We start from the raw sequence: 25,146 nt of genomic DNA on the forward strand, positions 1-25,146 counted from the left end.
GCGACCCCGTGATGGAAGGAAACCTCCAAAGACTTGGCGTATTCTCCACGTTTGGTAGCAAAACCAGCATGTCTATCCCCTAATGCAGACTAACCATGTGTATCCCTAGGTACCCCTGGTGTCAATATAAACCACATGGTTTATCCCGTACGTGGGAGAACCATTATCGCCATAACCACCTAGGGTTTAGTTCATCTGATATCGTGGTAGATCAACCCTGTAATTGGAATACAAACACATCAATTCAATCAACATGACGTAGGTTTTTACCTCCTCGAGAGGGCCCGAACCTGGGTAAATGCCGTCTCTACGTTGCCTATTACCCATCAATCTAGGATCCACACCTCGGGACCCCCTACCTGAGATCTGCCGGGTTTGACGCTGACATTTTGGTGCTTTCATTGAGAGTTCTGCTGTAGGATCGTCAAATGATGGATGGCTCGCTTAGTAAGTGTCGATGTCATCCGGACCGGGGATGTCTTCGTGCCGGGCTATCTCTTCATGTTTGGCAGCGTCGTTCTACACGCCAACCCAACAGGTCACCTTGACCAGATCGACAGTTTCACTCTTGAGTAGGAAATCTAGTTCGGCAACCTAGAGTTCGTTGTCGACGTTCGGGGTGATCTCATCTTTACTGGGTTCTCAGCTTTACCTTAGGGGCCCAGCAATCCCGAAGCCTCAATTTCAGACCTTCTCCAAGATCCTTGGGTCGGCCTCTATCTCGGATATGGCTTTGAGCTCGTATCTGATCTCAGCGGTCAGCCTTGGCAGAAGGCATCCCCCTATGCAAGCATACCGGAGGTTAACTCCCAAGGACTTCAGAGGATGAATCTGGCTGACCTCTTGCTGTTAGACGAGACGTTGGATCAGATCCAAGCAATGAACATCAGACACAAGTTTGCCGAGTTCCACGATAGAATGAACTCGGTAAAGCGCTGGCACAAATTTGCTAAGTTGGACTCGATATTACTGCTGAAGTTACTCCTGCTTTGGTTAGTCTCAGGCGCAATAGTGCCAGATGCCGCTAGATCGGCGCCCACAGGCATATCCTCCTTGTGCCCCGCGCCGCCAGGATACACAGGAGTTTGTTGTTGCTGCAAAAAATCACGGTTTGGAGAGCTGATTTTTTCACCGCTATCTCCATCAGGGTTAGAGCTATTAAACAAATGATTATCAACATGATATTCAGCCCCTTGATAAGTAGGATTTAATATCTCTAGAGATAACAAAATTATTTTAGCACGTAGGCGAGCACCGGCATTGCCGTGGAGAACAGAAAAAGGAAAAATATTTTCATCAAGTGCAACATCCCTAGAGATGTAAATACGGCCAGTGAAGATGTAAGGCACTTGAAGCCTTTGTGAAGGTTGCTATACCCAAGGAAAGCACATTGCTTTGACCGCAATGCGTGTTCGTGTTTATTGTAGGGTCGAAGATTGGGCCAGCAAGCACACCCAAAGATTCGAAGAATAGAGTAGTTTGGTTTTTCATGAAACAGCCGTTCAAAGGGTGTCCCAAAGTTGATAACCTTGCTAGGAGTTCGGTTTATCAAGTATGTTGCAGCAATGAGAGCTTCATCCCAAAATTTAAGGGGCATGGAAACTTGAGCAAGAAGGGACAAGCCTACTTTGAGAATATGTCGATTTTTCTCTCTGCTGAACCATTTTGTTGGTGAGCATGAGGGCACGAGACCTGATGTGATATGCTTATCTTGGTGAAAAGGGAGTTTCATATTTCATACTCCCCTCCCGAATCTGTTTGAAGAGCAAGAATTGTACGGTCAAATTGTCGTTCTACAAGATTCTAAAAGTCAAAAAATTTCTAGAAGACCTCAGACTTGTGTTTGATTAGATAGATCCATGTGAATTTATTGAAGTCATCTATGAAACTCAGATAGTATTTTTTTATTCTTCCTACTATTACAAAAGCAGGACCCCAAACATCAGAAAACACATGTTCTAAAGTAAATTTTGAATCACTTATTGACTCTAGATAAGGAAGTTGGTAACTTTTGCCTTTCTGGCAGGCGTCCCATACAAAATCATTATGGAAGGATGTAGCACATGGGAGTTTATTTTCACTAATGTCTTTGCTAACAATAACAGAAGACAGATGCACTAGACGTTAGTGCCACCTATCCAAGGATAGCTTGGTAGCACTTAGCACTTGCTTCTTGACATTGGATCCGGTGTGCCTAACTCGATAGAGACCTCTCCTACTCTTTCCTTGAAGGAGTACCTTTCTTGTTCCCTATTCCTTTACAAAATAAGAATATGGATGAATTTAAACAAAAGAGTTATTATCAATCGCAAGATGACTAGCAGAGATTAGACTTTTGTTGGCTTCGAGTACATGGACAATATAATTCAAATGAAGATCACGATCTAGGGTGTGAATAGCAGAATGACCAATGTGTTCAATAGCCATACCTGAACCGCTTGCAGTATGAATCGGCTCATTTCCACTATAGTGATCACGCACAGTCAGCTTCTCCAGGTCGCTCGTGGTCGGTGGCGCCACTTTCAAGGTACTAGTTGGTATCCACCTCATATTGTGGAGAGGCGAGATTTGCTGATTTCTCCTCTACCCCTTGATAGGACTCGTCATAGCGCTTCCGGCACTTCCAGGTTGGGTGGCCCATTTTACCGCAGATCTGGCTCTGGACCGTGGGGGCACATGCATGGTTGGTATAGTTGCCCCCGCCGCCACTGCTCTATCCACCACTGCCACAACCGTCTGGCTTGGAGTAGCCTCAGCCACAACGATCACCCCCGTTCCCTCCTTGCTTGCGGCCGTGGTCATCACTCCCACCGCCATTTTTGGCGAAGCGGCCTCGAGTGGCAGCATTTGTAGAGGACTGCGATCCTCCACCACGAAGATTCATCCTCATCTCCAAGCTGAACAGCTGCGAGAACAGCTCGGCCACGGTGTCCGATTCCACCTGGGAGCACATGGCAGAGACCATAGGATAAAAGTCCTCGTCTAGTCCTGCCAGGATGTGGGAGACGATATCTTCTTCGTCCATCTTCCTCCCTGTAGCGATCAACTCGTTGCAGAGGGACCTAACCGTCCCGACGTAGTCGGTGATGTAGGAACTGCCCTTCTGCAGATTGGCGAAGGCGATTCTGCTGTAGGTTGTGTGAGCACGGGTATGAGAGGCAATCATCCCCTCCAACATGTTCTAAAGCTCTGCCGAGGTGTGGCAAGATGCAACCTGGATGGCCATCTCACAAGGAAGCGTCATCAGAAGATAGGAGAAGACTTGTTGATCTCGCGCATGCTAGGCTCGGAGGACAGGGTTTGCCGCCTTCGTCGTGGACTTGCCATCAGACGAGGTCATGTCGATTTCCCTCTATGGCGGCGGCTGGTTGACGTCGAGGTATCCATCTGAGCTCGCCGGATGGCGGAGAGCAACGTCGCCTGCCACAGCGCTTGATTGCCCTTGGTGAGCTTCTCGGTGGTGGCATGAACAAATGGAGATGAGGGGAAGGAACTTGAAGACATCGCCATGGATAATTTTGAGGAAAGCTCTAATTACCATATGAGAAAATGAAGTGTATGCAGTTCTGCAGGGACGTAGTTTTTATATAGCACAGAAAGATTACAGAGGGCACATGTTATTGATAGGCTTTTCCCCTACTCCAAGCTATACATAGATAAGATAAGCTCTAGCCTAACAACCTGCAGTATGTAGATTACACGCACACATACATAGTCGTGACAACACGCCACATTACACCCTATACATGTTTACGAGCCTATCGTTTAACACAACGCAACATCCATACCGGTTGTACTACGTTTAGTCCAACACGGTAATAGAATTTGGCTCACACAACTTAACAGTCGTGGTTCCATTAATTCTGAAAATGTGCACGACTGATCCTAGAACATTCCTCCGCTCCCTTCCTTTTCATGCACTCCATTGATCTCGGTCTACAAGCACAAGCAGCCCACAAACACAAGGCAATCAACCAGTTAGATAGACGATGGATAGGTCATCGACTGAGATATATTCATCGAAGCATCAATATCAATAGCAGTTCTCAATCAACTAATGACCCAAAAACTTCCATAAGTATTGATCGAATTGACACTCGACAACAGGGCCCACCTGCCAGATTTGCCGAGTTGTTTCTATTAGGAACTGGGTGAACATAAGATTCAGCCAAGTTTAGTTAGTTTGTCGAGTCCTCTTTCATTGGAAATATGAGAACTATTAAGTCTGCCAAGTTGCGTATCACTAGCTACGGAGTTCAATTTTGAATCAAAGTCAGCAGACACAAGTTTGCCAACCTCCACGATAGAATGAACTCGTTAAAGTTCCGGAACTCGGCACAAAACCAGATTCTAGTAGTGACATATGCATGTGTTGAATTAAATGTATCCCTTTCAATGCACATGGCACAAATACTTACCAAAGAATCTCGATTCGCAATCATATTTATGCATGCGTACAATTAACGTGGGCGTGATCAAAGTGAGCTGCAGTCGGCAGTTTGGAAAGAGAGCTCCTCCTTAGTAAGGTCGTACAGCAAGTGCATGTTCTGCAACTGGAAGTTGCCGATGATGCTCACGCTGCTGGATTCATGCATCACCATGCATGACATGGAATCATCCAGCGGCACCCAATAATTCTCTGGCGGCAGCACCATGTTCGCTCCGCCACTGAAGTGGAACACCATGGACGGCACAGCCTTTTCCTGCGCCACTGCCACACACAGGTCGATCCCACTGCCGGCTGGTGGCGGCAGGAGGCTCCCGTTTAGCTGCCTCCGGAGCTCCTCTCTCAGAGTCCTATACGCCCCATCGACCAGAACCGAAGTGGGGTTACCGGAGTCGACAAAGACACCGCCGCCGGTGCCGTTTGGTTTCAGATCGAACACCATCGGTGGGATGGAAAGCCTTGTTTGTCCAACGCTTATCCCGATGAGTGGGACATAGTAGAATGGGTACTTTTTAGGGCCTTGCACGAAAGACATGGACATCACAGGGCTGTCGGCGCTAAGGCTCGCCGAGGCGCCGACGAAAAGGTGGCTCCTGGCACCGGGAGTGGCGTTGCTGCGGAGGTAAGGGGTGTGGCAGTAAGAGAACTTGCTGGCACCTATCTGGGAGACGAGCGACAAGGGGCCACGGCCAAGCCCTATGAGGCCCGACGACCCGTCAAGGGACCCCGGAGTGAACTTCAGCGTGTCGACGCAGCCGAACGTGAGCGTCACTGAGCCATGTTCAAAGGCGAAGACCTCCGTGCCGATAGACCCTCTAGCGTCGCCAACGCCGTAGAAGGCCCCGAAAGCGCAGCTGCCATCCCGGTGGCACGAGTGCGCCCGGTTGGCTAGGCACAAGGTGTCATTGCATGGCACGGGGTGGAAGCTGTCCGACTTGGACGTGTTATAGTAGGGCAGGCCCTGCATGACGCAGGATCCTTTGAGGCTGCAGGTGGAGCACTGCGTCCAGATGAGGTCGCTACCGGTGTCGATGAGGGCCTCGACGCGCTGCGGTGGGTTGCCGATCAGGTACTCGGCAATGTACTGGCTGGTGTTCCAGTGGATGGGTGCGCTCACGTCGACAAAGGACGTCAAGCGCCGCCGGCTGCTGGCCATGGCGCGCTGCACGCGCTCCGCCACTGTGTAGTTCCCCTTGCCATCAACATGGATGAGCTCCATGTGTAGCCCTGTGCTACTACACGTAACTATGGTAGCAGCACTCGAGCACAACGCAACGATAAGCACCAGCCTTATTTCCATTGTTTCCCTTGTTGGTTTGATGCAAGCTCCTCACCATGTTATAGCTTAATTGGTAACCTATGGCCTCCATATATATTCATCTGGATAACATGTGGAAACAAACAAACTGACAGAGGATTGACGTAGTATATTCATAATTTAATATACACTAGCTAGTAGTATAATCAAATCTAGGGTGCAGGCCTGAACCATTCTTGGGATATGGGCAGACTTCCTTATGGCAGCATACAAATAGGACAGTAGTACTACCATTTTCGAAAATACTACCATTATAGATACAGATAGCTAGCAGGTGTCGTTACATCGCTCATCTCTCCAAGTGTCAACCTTTACAAGAAGCTTGGATTTTGTCGCCGAGCAGTGCTACACAGACGATACCTTTGTGCACGATTTGTGGACGATGGCAACAACATCCGTTGGATAGTTTAGTTTAACAAATCTGCATTGTTCAAGAAAGCCATCGTCCAAATATCGTGCATGCAGAGTCGTCCGTAGAGTAGTTTCGTTTTGTCGCCAAATCCTAGTGTTTGTTTTTATCATTTGTTCTCAAGGGTTGCTACACAATTATTTGACGTGGTAAACCTCCTGAGAGAACATTATGACGGAAAATTTGAATCTGAGCCCGAGCTCATCTGCACTTACGCCCACGAAAAAAATCAAAATAAAAATAGAAAAATTCAAAAAAAAATTGGGTGGTGGACAATTTGATGCATGAGGTACGCTCCAATTTTCAAAACATTTGGACTTCTGTGCAGCTCTCAGCAAAAAAAACAAATCGGAGGTCTGTAAAAATGTGTACTGTTCATATACTGTTCTGGTCTGATTTGTCTTTTTTGCTGAGAGCTGCACAGAAGTCTAAATGTTTTGAAAATTGGAGCGTACCTCACGCATCAAATTGTCTACCACCCAACTTTTTTTTTGGAATTTTTTGAATTTTTCTGAATTTTTTACGAATTTTTTTGACCGGGTGCAGATGCACCCGGGCACCGAAACGCCGTTCTCTATCGTGCTGTCTGTGTTCTTGCATGTAATGATTAATTTAACAACACATAGAAAAATTAAGACACAAATACAAATCTATTATCTACGAAAATCCTGAAACATCCTATGGGTCTCCAAACTATTTATTACTATTAAAGTTCACTAGCACAAAAGAGTCTCTTTTGACGTTCATTGTGGGTGTTTGTTGGATTTGGTACTAGAAAGCTTATGGAGTCATGATTGCTTCGATATAGCTATGCTTAGAGTAGCATCTTTGACTCCTCGGCCGCCGTCGTTGTAGTCCAAGCATATATACCATCGCAGCATCAATGGAGCAGCCAGGCTGCCGTCGTAGCATCGTCGAAACAGCGGTGCCAACGTGGCAGCACTGCCACGACTGGGAAGCACATCGCCGCGGCATCCTCGAAGAAGTTGGGCATTCGTCGGAGCCTCGCCGTGGTCATCGAAGCACGCCGTCATCGCGGTTTATCACAACATCGACACGGCTGTCAAAGCACACCGTCACAACATCACTGAAGCAGCTGGGTTGCCGTCGTAGCATCGCCAGGTAACATCATCGAAGCAGCTGGGTTGTCGTCATAGCATCGCCACGGCTGCTAAACCACCTGTCACGGCCGTCAAAGCACATCATCGCAACATCACTGAAACAAATATCTTGCCGCTATAGCATCGCCGCAACCGTCAAAGCGCACCACGACCTCAAAGCATGTCATCGCGACATTGTCGAAGCAGTCAGGCTGCCATCGCGGAATCACCATGGACGCCAAAGCACGCTGCCGCAGCATCGACACAGTCGTCAAAGCACGGCGTCGCAGCATTGCCATGACCGCCCGAAGGACACCACTTTCGCGGTTCATCTCAACATCGGCAAGGTTATTGAAGCACACAGTAGCAACATCATCAAAGCAGCCGAGTTGCTGTCGTAGCACCGCCATGGCTGTGGAAGCACCTATTACGTCCGTTGAAGCACATCATTGCAACATCATTGAAACTGACATGTTGATGCTATAGCATCACTGCAACCATCAGAGCACACCACGACCTCAAAAGATGTCGTCACAACATTGTCGAAGTAGCCAGGCTGCCCTCGTGGCATCGTCGTGGCTGCCAAAGCACGCGTTGCGCCATCGCCACAATCATCGAAGCATGCCATCCCGGTGGATTAGGACCGGTGGCGCACCTGGATGATCGCACTCACCGCGCTCGTCATGACGGCCGTCTGGGCGGCGCTGATGGCGATGGTCGTGTGCGAGTCACCGGAGTGGGTCGTATACTTCTAATCTGGAGACCCACTCTTTGAGTGACACCTGGCAGTACGGATCTCAAAGCAGCAAGGCAGCCTTCGTCTCTGAAAGTCTGAATCCCAGTTGTGAAATCCCGACTACCACTGCCGGCCGCGGGTACAGCCGCACACCTTGATGCCGGCGTCGACTTTTCCCTTGTCACAAGTCACAACACGATGGATGCTTGCTCTCGTCGCTCGCGGCCAACTGCTGGAATGTTGCGAGTCAACGGCTCCTGGAGGCGGAAGCTGCAGCCTGCAGGACGACGCCGATCACGCTCACGCTACAGCAAAGCGTCCATGCACGTTCTGCATGTGCATGCAACAAGCCTTGGATCATTATGTCGACGGGGTACTCATACTCCCTATGTATCGAAAATGTTAAGAGCATCTAAGAATAAAAATAAGATTTAGAAAAAAAATCACACAAAGACAAAGCATGGCCACCACTGCACCGGGGCCTCTTTTGATTACATCACAAACTCCAATGTAAATGCATGGTTAATTTGGCGAGGTTCAAACGCACACAACAGTGCAGCCGTTTCGAGTGAGAGCCACACATGGTGTGCGTGCATGCATTCGTCATGTGAAGAGAAAGATGAAACAATATAAAACATTAATGAATTGCATCCTGCTAGGTGTGTAGTGATATACGTATGACAATGTACATGGATATCTCATGGTTTAGCTAGATATTTGGCTGGCATATATATAGTCCATCAGAATGAGTATCCCATTGTCCGAGTCCAGGCAAGTATCGAGCCTTCTCAGGGCACTTGCAATGTGGACCGTCGGATTGTGTGTCCAAACATATCCCAGCCCTTGAATCTTCAGACGAAATGATCCTGACCGTTGGATCGAGTCTGATGTGACTAGCAATAAATAGTGCCTCGTTTTTACACTCTTGCTGCCTTTGTGTATTACAGTGACATACGGGGCCTGGCCAGGGTGGGCTCCAGCCGCCGGTGACTGCGGAGGGTGGTGCATCGGTGCTTGCCCTTGTCTGTAGGAAGGGTGTGCCACCGCCTATAGATTTGGGTGACCATCGAGGGCATTTTCGCCATTCGATGTGTATGCCCTTGTGTGGCTCTTTGTGGGTGGAGGGGCTGCGTGTAAGGCGAAGAGGGCATCCGATTGGGTGAACCCTAGCCTCCGTCCCGTCGCGTCCCTCCCACTGAATCTCCCACCGCTGAGCTCGAACAATTCCCCACAATCCCTCGACCCCCGACCTGCAGCGAGCGACCACCTCCTACGTCACCACTCCATCCCTTCCGCCGGCGACCCCCACTACCTCGCCGTCTTGCTGGATCAAGAAGTCGAGGACGTCACCAAGCTGAACGTGTGGTGAACGCGGAGGTGCCGTACGCTTAGTGCTTGGTCGGTTGGATCGTGAAGTTGTTTGACGACATCAACTGCATTATTCTAACGCTTCCGCTTACGGTCTACGAGGGTTCATAGACACACTCCCCCTCTCGTAGCTATGCATCTCCATGGATAGATCTTGCGTGTGCGTAGAATTTTTTTTGTTTTCCATGCAACGTTCCCGAACACATCCCGCAAAATAGTGCTGATGAAATACACAGACCGCTGCAATAACCTCTTGCCGGGGGCCTTCGGTTCTCGGGCTTCAGCGGCTGCGGTTGTCTCTGGTAGACCTGATTCTGGTACTTCTTCTTGCTCCTGCTCAACCACCAAGGCCCCGCACACCACTTGAGTCGTTGCAGCGATGTGCAACTATAAGGGTTCGCGTGGTTGAGGCGCGACAAGGATTGGCGGGGAGGCAAGATATTCTTTTAGACTTTGGAGGGCACCTTCTGCTTCCAGCGTCCATTCCATGGGACCAGTCTTCTTCAAGATCTTGAAAAATAGGAGTGCTTTTTCCGCCAACCGAGAGATAAATCTCCCGAGGGCAGTGATGCATCCGTTCAGACGTTGGACGTCCTTTATGCACTTAGGGGCCTGCTTCTGCTTGATCTCCTGAATCTTATCCGGGTTTACCTCGATACCCCTATGGGATACCAAGAACCCAAGGAGCTTACTGGAAGGCACCCCGAACACGCATTTTTCAGGATTGAGCTTCAACTGCATCTTATTGAGGTTGTCGAAAGTTTCCCGCAAATCTTCGATGAGCGTGTTGAAGATCTTGGTCTTCACAACTATATCATCCATATACGCTTCAACGTTGCAGTGCAATTGGGAGCCAAAGCCAATCTGAATAGCCCTCTGGAAGGTGGATCCGATATTCTTCAACCCAAAAGGATGCAGGTATAACAATATGTACTGCAAGGGGCGATGAATGTTGCCTTCTCTTCATCTTCTACATCCATCTTAATCTGATTATACCCGGTATACGCGTCCAGGAATGATAACCGGTCGCACTCGGCAGTCGAATCTACAATTTTATCAATACGAGGAAGGGGGAATGGATCTTTTGTACAAACATCAGTGACATCGCCATAGTTAATACAGAGTCTCTTTTTCCCATTAGCCTTAGGCACCACTATAGGGTTGGCAAGCCAAGTCGGATGCCATACTTCTCAGATAAAACCACCTTTATCAACTTTGCAATTTCCCCGGCGATGAACTCCTACCGGTCTTGTGCCTGTCGTCAAACCTTTTGCTTGACGGGCTTGGCGCCCGATTTTTTCGCAAGTTTGTGCTCAATCACCTCTCTCGGGACCCCGGGGAGATCAGAAGGCTCCCACGCGAAGAGGCTGATATTCTTCCGGAGAAAGGCGATGAGCGCACTTTCCTATTTGTCAGAGAGGCCAACACCGATGGAGACGGTGTGGTTGCCATCCTTCGAGATAGGCACTTGTTTGGTCTCAGCTGCCGGGGCGAGATGGCTAGCTTTTACTTTTTTAGTTGTAGGTGGGGCGGCCTCCCCATCGCGCTTGCTACACAATTTGAAGTGCTTCTTGCCAGACAGACCCGTTTTGCACTTCTCGGATTCCTCCCCAATAGCACTGGGCCTAGTGGGGGAGGATGAGCCAGTTGCTGTGGGTGCCACCACAGCACTCGGCGTTGATGCCGCCACCGTGCCTCTTGCCGCCGCTGCCTTCTTAGCTTCTAGATGCAAACAACATATGACATCCTTCAGATCGCCATGCAGAGTGATGACTCCATTGGGTCCCGAAATCTTGACAATGTTGTACAACCCATGGTACAGGGAGGCAAACTTTCCGATAGTAGGCCTACCTAGCAAACCATTGTAAGGTAGTGGTGTATCGGCGGCATCGAATACAAGGGCCTCCGTCCGGAAGTTATCAGGGCCCCCAAACGTGAAAGGGAGCGCCACTTTCACAAGGGGTTCCATTTCAGTCCCGCTAACACTGCAGAAACCCATGAATGGAGACAATTGGCTACGAGGGATCTGCATTTGCTCAAAGGCCCGCAAGGACAAGAGGTTGATGCGGCTTCCCGGGTCGTACATCATCTTGCTGACTCGGATGTTGTTATGGTTGGCGACAGGAGAGTGGGCGGCAGACCCACGTCTTCCGGAAGGTGGGCAGGATGATCCCTGCCATCTATGACAAGGGGGACGTCAGCCCACTTGGACCGCGGTCGCCCGTCAATTGTGGGATGGACAGCCAGGATCAATTGTGGGATTGGACCATGTTTTTGCCCAGTTTTCATGTACACGAGCAATGTCGGGTGTACATGGGCAATATCGGGTTACCGATACACGTCTTTGCCCGAAAGTCCATTTTACACGATTGTTGCCCGCGCTTAGTTTTTTGGCAATAATCACTAGCGCGGACCATGTTTTTGCCCAGTTTTCATGTACACGGGCAACGTTGGGTTACTGATACACGTTTTTGCCTGAATGTTTGTTTTACACGTTGTTGCCCGGCGCTTAGCTTTTTGGCCAAAATCACTAGCACGGACCATGTTTTCGCCCAGTTTTCATGTACACGGGCAACGTCGGGTTACCGATATACGTTTTTGCCCAAAATTCTGTTTTACACGTTGTTGCCCGGCGCTTAGCTTTTTGGCCATGATTGTGAAGCCAATTGACGAAGCAGTGCCGCCCGACTACTAAGACGGAGTTACAATCTTTGCTTGGCGAGATTAATTTTATCAGAAGGTTTATTTCAAATTTGTCGGAAAGGGTTCTACCGTTTTCTCCCTTGTTAAAGTTAAAAAATGATCAAGAATTTAGATGGGGTGACGTACAACAGAAGTCGTTTGAGGTGATAAAAGAATATATGAAGCGTCCACCCGTGCTGGTTCCTCCTCGGCAGGGTAAGCCTTTTAAGTTATACGTATCGGCCGATGACAAATCAATTGGATCGGCCTTAATGCAAGAGTTTGAAGGAAAGGAGCGAGTGGTTTTCTAGCTGAGTAGGAGACTTCTAGATCCAGAAACGATATATTCTCCTACCGAAAAGTTATGTTTATGCCTATATTTCTCTTGCACCAAGTTGCGGCATTACTTATTATCGGCTGAGTGTACGGTTGTTTCCAAGGCTGATGTGATCAAGCACATGTTATCGATGCAAATACTGAATGGGAGAGTGGGAAAGTGGATTCTCGTGTTATCAGAATTTGACTTGAGGTACGAATCGGCTAAAGCAGTCAAAGGGCAAGTAATAGCCGATTTCGTCACCCAGCATCATAAGCCTAGCATTAATTATGTAGAGCCGGTACCTTGGACGTTATTCTTCGATGGATCATCATGAAAGCATGGTGGTGGCATTGGTTGCTTGGTTGAGTCACCCTCATGTTTACAATTCATTTCATTTTCTTGTATAAGGACTAAATGGACTCAAGAGCACAAAATATATTCTTCAACCCAATTTTGCCATCCTTTCAACAACTTGCAAATCTATCATATGAAGCATCGGTGGCTTTGCCTTCAAACCAGACCCGTTCTGTCTCAAGACCATGTTTGTTCTTGAGAGATGATTCAATTTCTATGCAATGTACGCCATAAATTTTGCAAAACTTACTCAAAAAATGTCCACACCATAGAGGGATCATATGATGACATCATGCAAATTTTCATATTTACAGAGTTCATTTTCATTTTTCAGAATTAAAAAACTAAAAAACTCCTTGTTCGGGATCAAGGCTTGGCGCCCTTATATTTGGAATTCCTATCCTTTTCTTTCATAAGGCCTAAACATAGACTCAAGAAGACAAATATGATTTTTCAATCAAAATTTGTCAAGCTTTTAACCACCTGCAGTTCAAATTTGTTATATCCATTAAATGTCTAGAAATGCACCTAATGGCTTAAATATGACAAACAGACTCAGAAAGATGCCAAATTCTGACATGTATCGTGTAATCGTGTATCTTGCGTGTTGAAAAAATTCCAATGCCAACAGATGAAGCACGGGTCGTTGCGCCTTCAAACTAGACCCATTATCTCTCAAAATCACGTGTCTTCCTCGGAGATGGTTCAGTTTCTAAGCCATGTACATCATAGCTTTTGCAAAACTTTCTTAAATTTTTGCCATGCCCTATAGGGATCATATGAGGACACCATGCCAATTTTCATGCTTTTAGAGTTATTTTACATTGCTCAAAATTAAAAAACCAAAAAACTCCATGTTTGGGGTCCAGGATCGGCGGCCCCATGTCCTAATTATTTGAATACATGTAAGGCCTAATTATACCGATTGTTCATATATAAAGTTCACAATGAATGAATATTAATTCTTTCAAACAAATCAACTCATTTTTAGTTGAAATTCAATATATATAAATTTAAAATCTAGATAAGAGAAAATGTAGTGCAAAATATGGTAGGAAGAACCGTATATGAACAAGACGACAAGTTACATGAAAAGAAACATGTATTTTACAAGTTTGTGCACCAAACTGTCTATTGCGTGCATGTTCTGTGACTTCGAGTGTATTTACCTCATCCATTAAATATCTAGCAATGCATTTAGTGGCTTAAATATAGCAAACGGACTCAGAAAGGTGCTAAATATTGAGATGGATCATTCAATGATGTATCTTGAGTGTATAAGTTTTTTGAATACCAACATATGAAGCATCGGTCCCTTCCGCGTTTAAACTAGACCAATTTTCTCTCCAAACCATGTGTCTTTTCGGAGATGGTTCGATTTCTCATAAATTTTGTGAAACATTCTCAATTTTATATCACGCCCTACAAGGGGCATATAATGACACCATGCCAATTTTCATGTTTTTTGGATTTCGTTTCCATTTTTTGGAATTAAAAAACAATAAAACTACATGTTGGACATTTTTTCAAAAACAAAAACAATGTTGAACATTTTAAAAAATATTAACATTTTAAAAAAATATTAACATTTTAAAAAAAATGTTCTCATTTAAAAAAAGTAACTGTTTTAAAATGTAAGTTGGAAATTTTTGTTAATCGTAAGGAACACTCTTTCACACAAATATGATTGTTCAAAGCTACAGGTGGTTCGACCCCGGCCTTAAAAGTGTGGCTTTATATACTTTACTAATGAAAAAAAAGTCCCATTCATATCACGAAAAAATAGTTGCCATGTGGGAATGAGCTAACCGCTTAAAATTCATGTCTCAGGTTCTAGTTCCATTCATTTGCGGTTTTGTTTTTAAATTAAAACATGTGGCGTACACCTATAGAATTGTTACATGTACTATAATACATATATTTTGTTCTAGAAGAGTTTCAATAATTTTAGAGATGATTTAATATTTTCTATAGTTTAAATGAATTTATGTGTGCTTATTGGAGTCAATGCTAATTTGATGTATATGTAACTCAAATATAGTTTAAAACATTTCCATTTCTTAAGGAATTATGTTTTATCTTAGTTCATATGAAATAGATAAAATTGTCAAAATATACTTAGGGATAACTGAAACTTCTATTTGCAACCTATTGGAAAAATGATAATAATATAATACTATCATAGAAAATTCCTATATTTGGGCATGGAATAATATTATTAATTCATAAAATTGGCATGGATTTTTTAGAAGATTTCACAAATGTTTTCTATACATTGATGCTGTGTAGTAAACTACATAACTACTGTTGTCTTTTCACAAGAAAAAACATATTGTTGCCTACATGTGAAAATAACTAAAAAACTAAAAAGCTTGGCTCGTCTTTTTGTTTAGGGGAAAACCTGGCTCGTTGGAATGTAGAGGTTAGTGCTACGTGGCTCAAATCCACGTTCAACCTCTTCTTTTGAACTAAAATATTTTGTTCGGTTTATGTTAGAACTTAGAAAGGCACAAACCAGTAACATAGACATTGCCCTCTTGCCGTTTAAGCATGTGGTCCCTTGTTCGATCCCCTCTTGCCGTCTTCACTTTTTAAATAGAGAAAACCATACAGTTTTTTATTCTTCTTTATTATATCTTTATAAAATGAAAAATGTACTTACAGCGGCCCAACAGTCGGGACAAAGCAGCATCACTCCGTTTTTTTTACTGAAACGACTGACATATGGCTTGACAATTCGATACCTAGTTCACTCATGAAGAGACCGATCACATCTCTTGTTCAACAACCGCCGCGGAAAGTGTCAGAACTAATCAACCATGCCACATCCTCATGGAATGAGCAGCTAGTTTGGTCAACCTTTATACCGATAGATGCGGAGGCAATATTGCAGATCCCTCTTTGCACCAGACAGATTGAAGATTTTTGGGCATGGAGTGAAGATCGGCGGGGGATATTCTCGGTGAGAACGGCCTATAGGATGATTCAGCAGAGAAAATTGAGTCGTGAAGCTTGGTTATATGAGCAAGATGGATCTTCTCACACAAACACTGATGGCGATGGTTGGACAAAGCTTTGGGGAATCAAGGTACCTTCGAAACTTAAGATCTTCCTGTGGAGATTTGCTAGGCGGACCACTCCGACGGCTGCACTTTTGCATCATCGTAACATGGCGGACTCGGTCGCATGTTGCCTGTGCGGGGCCGAAGACACGTGGAGGCATGCGCTGTTAAAATGCACTGTTTCTCGAAGCACATGGGCGCTGTCTTCTAAACGCATCATTGATGTGCTGAACAGCAACGAGGAACCGGATCCGAAGAAGTGGCTTTTCTCCATGCAAGAGGCGCTATCTCATGATGAGTTTACAAACTTTGTGGTAACTCTTTGGGCACTATGGAGAGCACGTCGCAAGGCAATATACGAGCATATCTATCAAAGCCCGTCTTCAGTCCAAGCTTTTGTACATTCTTACGTGAATGAACTCAACGCACTGCAGTCCATCAAATCGAGGCAGATTGCAAGACCTGCTCCAAGACGATCAGGTTGGATCGCTCCATCTGTCGGGCTGGCAAAGTTTAATGTTGATGCTGCAGTGGGGAGAGGAAGAGGACATGGAGCTGTAGCAGCGATTTCTAGAGATTCAGACGGAAATTTCTTGGGAGCTTCGGCTGTGGTCTTTAGAGGGATTTCAGAACCGGCGACTCTCGAATGCATGGCGATCAGGGAGGCTCTAGCTCTAGCTAAGGACTTGAAAGTGACAAACATCCAGGTGGCCTCCGATGCAAAGGTGGTGGTACAAGATATCCAATAGAAGAATCGGACAGAGTATGGAGCAATCATACATGAAATAATAGAGCATACATTATCTTTCCAAGTTTGTAATATTTTTCACAAATTTAGGAGCTCGAATATCGAGGCTCACAAGCTCGCGAAGCACGCATTATCCCTTCCGGCTGGCCGGCATGTTTGGTTGGGACAGCCGGGAGGCCTTTCTTTCGTCCCTGTAAACCTTGTGACGTCGGAATAAAGAGCTTCGGAGCTTGTCTAAAAAAAAAACTCCGTTTTTTTACTAAAAAAAAGAAGCAGCGTCAACACGACGCAACAACAGGAGCAGTCCATTTTCCTAATCAAATATCTTAATGCATGACACGTCAGCTTGAAGCAATGTCCAAACGCAGCACATAAGGCGGTCCACCACAGTTCGAACAAATTTAAAAAAAAGTAAGCCCGACACATGTGTGGGTTGGACACGCATGACACATCAGCATGAGCCATCCATGATGGTCTGTTAGGTGTACACTTGGTCAACTCGTGACGGTATCCATGACGGTCCATCATATGAACTCCTATCTCGCTAACCCATGACAGATTGCATGATGAAGCAGGTAAATCCGTCATAGATTACAATGGTTTCTGGGAACGTCATCAGAAATCCGTCATGGAATAACCGATTTCTTGTAGTGTGCTTACATGTTACTGGTTCCTGGAAGAGTCAATTACGTGTATTCAGAGAGTTCACTTCGGACAATTGACCCGGATAAGATGAAAAGGAGTGGGCGGCAATGTCTAGTAAGTGCCGAGGAACCGGCGTGTTTTGAAGACGCAAATACGAAGGACTGTTGGCGTTAGGTAATGGACGAGGTGTTGGGATCAATGTGCGATAACAATGCATGGGAGCTTGTGAATCTTCCGGACTACCATAGAGCCATAGATCTCTAGTGGGAATTTAAGATCAAGAAAGATACCGAAGGCTAGTAGCCAAAGAGTACGTGTAAGAAGATATTGCGGAGTTCCAAGAAGTGTTCATTCCCATTGCAAAGATGGAAACAGTGAGAACACTCATCACCGAGGTGATGGCCTTCGTCGAGGACTGCAAGATGAAGCGCATCACAGGGGGTCAAGAGCAAGGAGCTCATCATCTGGGTCACCATCTGCGACATGTACATCCACAAGAACGACCACTCAAAGATCACACTCAAGACGCCCATCGGACTGGGAAGGACCTGCCCCGTCTCTGCCTACGGAAAGTAGGACGACAACAAGCACGACGTGGCCAACTAAGAGACCATGGCTGGCATAAATATTTATGAACTGTTTTAATTAAGTGAGATTACGAAGTTGTAATACTCTACTTTGGCATTTTGCCGGATTTTAAATCAAAATGTGCGCTCGCTTTGCATGGTTCCTTAAATCATAGTAAGTCTAGTCATTCATGCAAAAGGCCACCTCCAACATGCCGATCTAAATGGAAATAGATTTAGTCCGCTATTTGTCCGTTTGGGATGGTTGGAGACGCGCCGTCAGGCCGCATCTGCCCAAATCTAGCGAGTGTGCCCAACTAGCCAACCCGTTTAGACTTTCATGCATATAAATCCAACTAAAAAGAGAATATTGTAGATAGTTGAAATAAAATAAATCACATAGTTCTTACATCGTAATAATAAATAGTTCACAACAAAATAAAAATCTCATAGCTTACAAACAGATAAATTTTAATTGTCACAAGTACATTAATAGAAAAAGAGCTGGTATATCTATTGGTTGACAATATGAGTCCACATATGCTTAATCTAATTATTTTGAAGTTGAAATTGAGTTGCTTAATCACGCATTTCAGTATGAACCTGGGTGAACTTTGCAAACGTTAGGTGAACTTTGCAAACGTTAATGGGCGTGCACAACTCAACTCAACATTTTCACCATGAAAATCAAACTCTTGATCAAAGATCTTTTCATCACGCTCATCCTCTGCAAGTACTGAAAATAGAGGTAGCAGATAGTTTAGTAGCAAGAAAATTCTTAACAAGTAACAAGTAGCACTAGTAACAAAGGTGCAGTAAGGTGACCCAATCATTTTTGTAATTGAGGACAAACCGGAGAGTTATCTGATAATAAGCAAAGCATTCTCAAAGACACATGGGAATTACCGTCTAGTTACATCCATTATGTTTAGTATATTCGCTTTCGCTACTTTGATAATTTCATATGTGGGTGGACCGGTGAGGGTGTCATGGACTAAGGGGTCCTCGGGCCGCCACCCTATCTCTCATGGGCCGGACTGGTGGGCCGCTCTTGATTCATTGAAGGAAGGCCGGACTACAGGCGACCCCGTGATGGAAGGAAACCTCCAAAGACTTGGCGTATTCTCCACGTTTGGTAGCAAAACCAGCATGTCTATCCCCTAATGCAGACTAACCATGTGTATCCCTAGGTACCCCTGGTGTCAATATAAACCACATGGTTTATCCCGTACGTGGGAGAACCATTATCGCCATAACCACCTAGGGTTTAGTTCATCTGATATCGTGGTAGATCAACCCTGTAATTGGAATACAAACACATCAATTCAATCAACATGACGTAGGTTTTTACCTCCTCGAGAGGGCCCGAACCTGGGTAAATGCCGTCTCTACGTTGCCTATTACCCATCAATCTAGGATCCACACCTCGGGACCCCCTACCTGATATCTGCCGGGTTTGACGCTGACATTTTGGTGCTTTCATTGAGAGTTCTGCTGTAGGATCGTCAAATGATGGATGGCTCGCTTAGTAAGTGTCGATGTCATCCGGACCGGGGATGTTTTCGTGCCTGGCTATCTCTTCATGTTTGGCAGCGTCGTTCTACACGCCAACCCAACAGGTCACCTTGACCAGATCGACAGTTTCGCTCTTGAGTAGGAAATCTAGTTCGGCAACCTAGAGTTCGTTGTCGACGTTCGGGGTGATCTCATCTTTACTGGGTTCTCAGCTTTACCTTAGGGGCCCAGCAATCCCGAAGCCTCAATTTCAGACCTTCTCCAAGATCCTTGGGTCGGCCTCTATCTCGGATATGGCTTTGAGCTCGTATCTGATCTCAGCGGTCAGCCTTGGCAGAAGGCATCCCCCTATGCAAGCATACCGGAGGTTAACTCCCAAGGACTTCAGAGGATGAATCTGGCTGACCTCTTGCTGTTAGACGAGACGTTGGATCAGATCCAAGCAATGAACATCAGACACAAGTTTGCCGAGTTCCACGATAGAATGAACTCGGTAAAGCGCTGGCACAAATTTGCTAAGTTGGACTCGATATTACTGCTGAAGTTACTCCTGCTTTGGTTAGTCTCAGGCGCAATAGTGCCAGATGCCGCTAGATCGGCGCCCACAGGCATATCCTCCTTGTGCCCCGCGCCGCCAGGATACACAGGAGTTTGTTGTTGCTGCAAAAAATCACGGTTTGGAGAGCTGATTTTTTCACCGCTATCTCCATCAGGGTTAGAGCTATTAAACAAATGATTATCAACATGATATTCAGCCCCTTGATAAGTAGGATTTAATATCTCTAGAGATAACAAAATTATTTCAGCACGTAGGCGAGCACCGGCATTGCCGTGGAGAACAGAAAAAGGAAAAATATTTTCATCAAGTGCAACATCCCTAGAGATGTAAATACGGCCAGTGAAGATGTAAGGCACTTGAAGCCTTTGTGAAGGTTGCTATACCCAAGGAAAGCACATTGCTTTGACCGCAATGCGTGTTTGTGTTTATTGTAGGGTCGAAGATTGGGCCAGCAAGCACACCCAAAGATTCGAAGAATAGAGTAGTTTGGTTTTTCATGAAACAGCCGTTCAAAGGGTGTCCCAAAGTTGATAACCTTGCTAGGAGTTCGGTTTATCAAGTATGTTGCAGCAATGAGAGCTTCATCCCAAAATTTAAGGGGCATGGAAACTTGAGCAAGAAGGGACAAGCCTACTTTGAGAATATGTCGATTTTTCTCTCTGCTGAACCATTTTGTTGGTGAGCATGAGGGCACGAGACCTGATGTGATAGGCTTATCTTGGTGAAAAGGGAGTTTCATATTTCATACTCCCCTCCCGAATCTGTTTGAAGAGCAAGAATTGTACGGTCAAATTGTCGTTCTACAAGATTCTAAAAGTCAAAAATTTCTAGAAGACCTCAGACTTGTGTTTGATTAGATAGATCCATGTGAATTTATTGAAGTCATCTATGAAACTCAGATAGTATTTTTTTATTCTTCCTACTATTACAAAAGCAGGACCCCAAACATCAGAAAACACATGTTCTAAAGTAAATTTTGAATCACTTATTGACTCTGGATAAGGAAGTTGGTAACTTTTGCCTTTCTGGCAGGCGTCCCATACAAAATCATTATGGAAGGATGTAGCACATGGGAGTTTATTTTCACTAATGTCTTTGCTAACAATAACAGAAGACAGATGCACTAGACGTTAGTGCCACCTATCCAAGGATAGCTTGGTAGCACTTAGCACTTGCTTCTTGACATTGGATCCGGTGTGCCTAACTCGATAGAGACCTCTCCTACTCTTTCCTTGAAGGAGTACCTTTCTTGTTCCCTATTCCTTTACAAAATAAGAATATGGATGAATTTAAACAAAAGAGTTATTATCAATCGCAAGATGACTAGCAGAGATTAGACTTTTGTTGGCTTCGAGTACATGGACAATATAATTCAAATGAAGATCACGATCTAGGGTGTGAATAGCAGAATGACCAATGTGTTCAATAGCCATACCTGAACCGCTTGCAGTATGAATCGGCTCATTTCCACTATAGTGATCACGCACAGTCAGCTTCTCCAGGTCGCTCGTGGTCGGTGGCGCGACTTTCAAGGTACTAGTTGGTATCCACCCCATATTGTGGAGAGGCGAGATTTGCCGATTTCTCCTCTACCCCTTGATAGGACTCGTCATAGCGCTTCCGGCACTTCCAGGTTGGGTGGCCCATTTTACCGCAGATCTGGCTCTGGACCGTGGGGGCACATGCATGGTTGGTATAGTTGCCCCCGCCGCCACTGCTCTATCCACCACTTCCACAACCGTCTGGCTTGGAGTAGCCTCAGCCACAATGATCACCCCCGTTCCCTCCTTGCTTGCGGCCGTGGTCATCACTCCCACCGCCATTTTTGGCGAAGCGGCCTCGAGTGGCAGCATTTGTAGAGGACTGCGATCCTCCACCACGAAGATTCATCCTCATCTCCAAGCTGAACAGCTGCGAGAACAGCTCGGCCACGGTGTCCGATTCCACCTGGGAGCACATGGCAGAGACCATAGGATAAAAGTCCTCGTCTAGTCCTTCCAGGATGTGGGAGACGATATCTTCTTCGTCCATCTTCCTCCCTGTAGCGATCAACTCGTTGCAGAGGGACCTAACCGTCCCGACGTAGTCGGTGATGTAGGAACTGCCCTTCTGCAGATTGGCGAAGGCGATTCTGCTGTAGGTTGTGTGAGCACGGGTATGAGAGGCAATCATCCCCTCCAACATGTTCTAAAGCTCTGCCGAGGTGTGGCAAGATGCAACCTGGATGGCCATCTCACAAGGAAGCGTCGTCAGAAGATAGGAGAAGACTTGTTGATCTCGCGCATGCTAGGCTCGGAGGACAGGGTTTGCCGCCTTCGTCGTGGACTTGCCATCATACGAGGTCATGTCGATTTCCCTCTATGGCGGCGGCTGGTTGACGTCGAGGTATCCATCTGAGCTCGCCGGATGGCGGAGAGCAACGTCGCCTGCCACAGCGCTTGATTGCCCTTGGTGAGCTTCTCGGTGGTGGCATGAACAAATGGAGATGAGGGGAAGGAACTTGAAGACATCGCCATGGATAATTTTGAGGAAAGCTCTAATTACCATATGAGAAAATGAAGTGTATGCAGTTCTGCAGGGACGTAGTTTTTATATAGCACAGAAAGATTACAGAGGGCACATGTTATTGATAGGCTTTTCCCCTACTCCAAGCTATACATAGATAAGATAAGCTCTAGCCTAACAACCTGCAGTATGTAGATTACACGCACACATACATAGTCGTGACAACACGCCACATTACACCCTATACATGTTTACGAGCCTATCGTTTAACACAACGCAACATCCATACCGGTTGTACTACGTTTAGTCCAACACGGTAATAGAATTTGGCTCACACAACTTAACAGTCGTGGTTCCATTAATTCTGAAAATGTGCACGACTGATCCTAGAACATTCCTCCGCTCCCTTCCTTTTCATGCACTCCATTGATCTCGGTCTACAAGCACAAGCAGCCCACAAACACAAGGCAATCAACCAGTTAGATAGACGATGGATAGGTCGTCGACTGAGATATATTCATCGAAGCATCAATATCAATAGAAGTTCTCAATCAACTAATGACCCAAAAACTTCCATAAGTATTGATCGAATTGACACTCGACAACAGGGCCCACCTGCCAGATTTGCCGAGTTGTTTCTATTAGGAACTGGGTGAACATAAGATTCAGCCAAGTTTAGTTAGTTTGTCGAGTCCTCTTTCATTGGAAATATGAGAACTATTAAGTCTGCCAAGTTGCGTATCACTAGCTACGGAGTTCAATTTTGAATCAAAGTCAGCAGACACAAGTTTGCCAACCTCCACGATAGAATGAACTCGTTAAAGTTCCGGAACTCGGCACAAAACCAGATTCTAGTAGTGACATATGCATGTGTTGAATTAAATGTATCCCTTTCAATGCACATGGCACAAATACTTACCAAAGAATCTCGATTCGCAATCATATTTATGCATGCGTACAATTAACGTGGGCGTGATCAAAGTGAGCTGCAGTCGGCAGTTTGGAAAGAGAGCTCCTCCTTAGTAAGGTCGTACAGCAAGTGCATGTTCTGCAACTGGAAGTTGCCGATGATGCTCACGCTGCTGGATTCATGCATCACCATGCATGACATGGAATCATCCAGCGGCACCCAATAATTCTCTGGCGGCAGCACCATGTTCGCTCCGCCACTGAAGTGGAACACCATGGACGGCACAGCCTTTTCCTGCGCCACTGCCACACACAGGTCGATCCCACTGCCGGCTGGTGGCGGCAGGAGGCTCCCGTTTAGCTGCCTCCGGAGCTCCTCTCTCAGAGGCCTATACGCCCCATCGACCAGAACCGAAGTGGGGTTACCGGAGTCGACAAAGACACCGCCGCCGGTGCCGTTTGGTTTCAGATCGAACACCATCGGTGGGATGGAAAGCCTTGTTTGTCCAACGCTTATCCCGATGAGTGGGACATAGTAGAATGGGTACTTTTTAGGGCCTTGCACGAAAGATATGGACATCACAGGGCTGTCGGCGCTAAGGCTCGCCGAGGCGCCGACGAAAAGGTGGCTCCTGGCACCGGGAGTGGCGTTGCTGCGGACGTAGGGGGTGTGGCAGTAAGAGAACTTGCTGGCACCTATCTGGGAGACGAGCGACAAGGGGCCACGGCCAAGCCCTATGAGGCCCGACGACCCGTCAAGGGACCCCGGAGTGAACTTCAGCGTGTCGACGCAGCCGAACGTGAGCGTCACTGAGCCATGTTCAAAGGCGAAGACCTTCGTGCCGATAGACCCTCTAGCGTCGCCAACGCCGTAGAAGGCCCCGAAAGCGCAGCTGCCATCCCGGTGGCACGAGTGCGCCCGGTTGGCTAGGCACAAGGTGTCATTGCATGGCACGGGGTGGAAGCTGTCCGACTTGGACGTGTTATAGTAGGGCAGGCCCTGCATGACGCAGGATCCTTTGAGGCTGCAGGTGGAGCACTGCGTCCAGATGAGGTCGCTACCGGTGTCGTTGAGGGCCTCAACGCGCTGCGGTGGGTTGCCGATCAGGTACTCGGCAATGTACTGGCTGGTGTTCCAGTGGATGGGTGCGCTCACGTCGACAAAGGACGTCAAGCGCCGCCGGCTGCTGGCCATGGCGCGCTGCACGCGCTCCGCCACTGTGTAGTTCCCCTTGCCATCAACATGGATGAGCTCCATGTGTAGCCCTGTGCTACTACACGTAACTATGGTAGCAGCACTCGAGCACAACGCAACGATAAGCACCAGCCTTATTTCCATTGTTTCCCTTGTTGGTTTGATGCAAGCTCCTCACCATGTTATAGCTTAATTGGTAACCTATGGCCTCCATATATATTCATCTGGATAACATGTGGAAACAAACAAACTGACAGAGGATTGACGTAGTATATTCATAATTTAATATACACTAGCTAGTAGTATAATCAAATCTAGGGTGCAGGCCTGAACCATTCTTGGGATATGGGCGGACTTCCTTATGGCAGCATACAAATAGGACAGTAGTACTACCATTTTCGAAAATACTACCATTATAGATACAGATAGCTAGCAGGTGTCGTTACATCGCTCATCTCTCCAAGTGTCAACCTTTACAAGAAGCTTGGATTTTGTCGCCGAGCAGTGCTACACAGACGATACCTTTGTGCACGATTTGTGGATGATGGCAACAACATCCGTTGGATAGTTTAGTTTAACAAATCTGCACTGTTCAAGAAAGCCATCGTCCAAATATCGTGCATGCAGAGTCGTCCGTAGAGTAGTTTCGTTTTGTCGCCAAATCCTAGTGTTTGTTTTTATCATTTGTTCTCAAGGGTTGCTACACAAT

The 25,146-nt window shown here is 46.3% G+C and overlaps 2 protein-coding genes across 2 annotated transcripts; both read right to left on the reverse strand.

Moving 5' to 3' along the window:
• Nucleotides 1-4,475: 4,475 nt before the first annotated feature.
• Nucleotides 4,476-5,747, reverse strand: LOC119282763 (aspartic proteinase nepenthesin-1-like). Its single transcript, XM_037562873.1, has one exon. It carries the CDS (start codon nt 5,745-5,747, stop codon nt 4,476-4,478), a length of 1,272 nt encoding a protein of 423 aa, XP_037418770.1.
• Nucleotides 5,748-23,309: 17,562 nt separating this feature from the next.
• On the reverse strand, nt 23,310-24,581 carry LOC119280354 (aspartic proteinase nepenthesin-1-like). The gene has a single exon (XM_037561231.1). The coding sequence runs from the start codon at nt 24,579-24,581 to the stop codon at nt 23,310-23,312; it is 1,272 nt and encodes a 423-aa protein (XP_037417128.1).
• Nucleotides 24,582-25,146: the final 565 nt, after the last annotated feature.

This window comes from Triticum dicoccoides, chromosome 3B, assembly GCF_002162155.2.
Source record: "Triticum dicoccoides isolate Atlit2015 ecotype Zavitan chromosome 3B, WEW_v2.0, whole genome shotgun sequence".
Taxonomy (NCBI): Eukaryota; Viridiplantae; Streptophyta; class Magnoliopsida; order Poales; family Poaceae; genus Triticum; species Triticum dicoccoides.

Bases quoted from the DNA above. Each gene is read 5' to 3' on its own strand.
- LOC119282763 (XM_037562873.1), bottom strand. From the start codon at position 5,747: ATGGAAATAAGGCTGGTGCTTATCGTTGCGTTGTGCTCGAGTGCTGCT.
- LOC119280354 (XM_037561231.1), bottom strand. From the start codon at position 24,581: ATGGAAATAAGGCTGGTGCTTATCGTTGCGTTGTGCTCGAGTGCTGCT.